Here is a 2,417-nt window from a genome sequence, read left to right on the forward strand (position 1 = left end):
TTTGACTTTGGATTGACCCTTAAGGATTGGACTATAGTTGTTCTTTGTTTTTCCCTTATGCTTGTTCATTTCTTTATTTTGTATCTGTAGGGAGCTAGCGGTTGATGGACTCCGTGTCTGTGCTAGCTCCACATCTGCCTCAAATGTATTTAAATATTTTATGTGACTGCAATTTTATGCAAGGCTATTTGAAATTGAATAAAGAAAGAAACTGAACTGAATTCATTCATGCGCAGATGCCTACAGTATGCCCAGTAAAATAAGGTGGAAATGATTATCCAAAATGGTAAACAAAATTTTAGATGAAACAACAATATAATTTTATGCAATTCAGCGACTGGTAAGAATTATGGCATTATAAGTTGTTTAGACTAAGATTTACAGTAGATGGGAAAATTGTGGTGTGGGCACATTGTCGTGTATGGTTGTGCTGCTTCATTATGCTTTCTCTATTTTCTGGATTTTGTTTTTTTTGGTGAATTTGGCTTCGGTCTACAATAAAATACTGAGTCACTGTCCAATTGACTGGCTCAATTTTCATGTCAATTTTGGAAACCCCAATATGCATGAATTAATGAATGAATTATTGACTGATTGAATGAATGAATGAATGAATGAATAATTAAATTAATAAAAGAATTATGGAATGAATGAACGAACAATTGGATGAATTCATGAATGAACAATTGAATGAACGAATGAATGAATGAAATAACAGTGATTTCTAATTGGCAATGTCTGCCAACTAAAAGTTGACTAACTTTGTGCTGGCGTTTTCTCTTCCTCTTCTTCCTCCTCCTCTTCGGGCTCCTGTGATTGGTCATTGGTGGGTTTCCCTGCTTTCTTCTCTTTCTTTTTTAACTTCTTCTTTTCCTTTCTTTTAGCAGCTGCAGCCTTCCTATTTTCTTCTCTTGACTATAATGAAAAGATAGAAATTACCTATTAATTCTCTATACAAATAATTCATATTATTATTACTATTATAAAAATAATAATAATAATAATAATAATTATTATTATTATTATTACACTAAGGTTATTGTTTTTGTTTCTTCCAAATCATTTAAAAGATCATCACATGAATGTTATCTGTTAATATATCAAAAAAAAAAAATGAAAATAGTTTTCCGGAGGGTTAGTTTCTGATGGGAAGAAGTTTCACATACCTTCTCCGATTCCAGTTCTTCAAGTAGAATGTTTGCATTTCGGTTTGCTTCAGCGGCCTGTCTATCTTTGGCTGTGACAATAATCTCCATACACTGGTGACATTTCTTTAGCAGCTCCTAAGCCAAAGCCATAATAAAAGTTAATGATAAGCTTGGAACAATTATCCAACCAGAGGAAAGTAATTATTACGACGATAAAGTGTATTGAGAATAAATGTGCAAGGTGTGTGAATATTAAAGTGTAGAGATACACCACTAATGTGAAAGATGGGACAAGTTTTGTATTTGGACAACTACTCAAAAGCAGCAGAAGACAATGGCAAATACAAGCTATGCGTTTATATTTCCACCAACATGCTACCCCTACTGTCTCAGGCTGGGGACGAGGAAGTATGAATGTAACAATACAATCACTTACCTTGTCTGAAATAGTGGCAATGAACCTCATACACTCTGTATCTGATGGGAACTGATTTACATGCTTCACCATCCATTTCACTACTTTAACATGACCCTAGAAAAAGAGGACATGCCCTTTTAACATGTGCACTCAAGCATGACAACGAACTGTAACTTAAAAACATGTGACATCGTATTTCCGCTTAAATCTCCAATTAAAGACCACGTTTGGGACTGGGGTTCCCATGGTCTTTGGCAGCTTTGGTATTTAATTATAATAATAAAGATAAATTTGGGATAACGGGAAAAGTGGTCTTTCATTGGAGGTGATCTTAGAGGGAGACCTGTATTGCTGATTAAGTCCAAATTACATATTAGAGACAGTTTAAATTATTAAAAATCTGTATAATAATTTAGAGACCTCTCTATTTTAGTACACCTTGGAAAATTAATGGTTCCTGTATGTTTGAGCTCTCACTACCAAAGACAGGAGTCCCAGCCCTTTAGGGCCCTAGAATATTAATCAGCATTGCTGCCCCATATATTTGCCGAGCAGAGCCTTTTAAATGAGCAGTAACTTGTAAAAAAAACCCCATCTAAATACTTTCTTAAAATGTCTATTATGCTGAAAAAGGGGGGAGGGGCTTCCCCCAAACATGCCTTAACCAGGGGTCTCAGACTTGTTTGTTACACCACTCTTAAGGTTTTGTTTTGTCTTCTTGTTTGTTTATCTAACATTTTGGGTCACATGAACAAGGAGTGGATTGTGCTAACCTTGCGAAATGCTGCCATCAAACAGGACACTTTGCGATTATCTTGACTATCAATATCAGCTTTGGCATTTACCAGGAG

General features: G+C 35.1%; 1 protein-coding gene across 1 annotated transcript; it reads right to left on the reverse strand.

Moving 5' to 3' along the window:
- Nucleotides 1–723: 723 nt before the first annotated feature.
- LOC117113323 (ankyrin repeat and KH domain-containing protein 1-like) lies at nt 724–2,411 on the reverse strand. The gene is made up of 4 exons (XM_033256627.1): nt 2,340–2,411; nt 1,585–1,680; nt 1,167–1,283; nt 724–915 (listed from the first exon to the last, which is right to left on the reverse strand). Exons 1-4 carry the CDS (start codon nt 2,355–2,357, stop codon nt 757–759), a joined length of 390 nt encoding a protein of 129 aa, XP_033112518.1. The 5' UTR covers nt 2,358–2,411; the 3' UTR covers nt 724–756.
- Nucleotides 2,412–2,417: the final 6 nt, after the last annotated feature.

The sequence above is a fragment of the Anneissia japonica genome, unplaced genomic scaffold, assembly GCF_011630105.1.
Source record: "Anneissia japonica isolate Jap-2015-1 unplaced genomic scaffold, ASM1163010v1 scaffold14957_len2417_cov200, whole genome shotgun sequence".
Lineage (NCBI taxonomy): Eukaryota > Metazoa > Echinodermata > Crinoidea > Comatulida > Comatulidae > Anneissia > Anneissia japonica.

Bases quoted from the DNA above. Each gene is read 5' to 3' on its own strand.
- LOC117113323 (XM_033256627.1), bottom strand. The intron at 1,284-1,584 runs GTAAGTGATTGT...GCTTTGGCTTAG, and splicing joins TTGCCACTATTTCAGACAAG to GAGCTGCTAAAGAAATGTCA. The intron at 916-1,166 runs GTATGTGAAACT...TTTTCATTATAG, and splicing joins AAGAACTGGAATCGGAGAAG to TCAAGAGAAGAAAATAGGAA.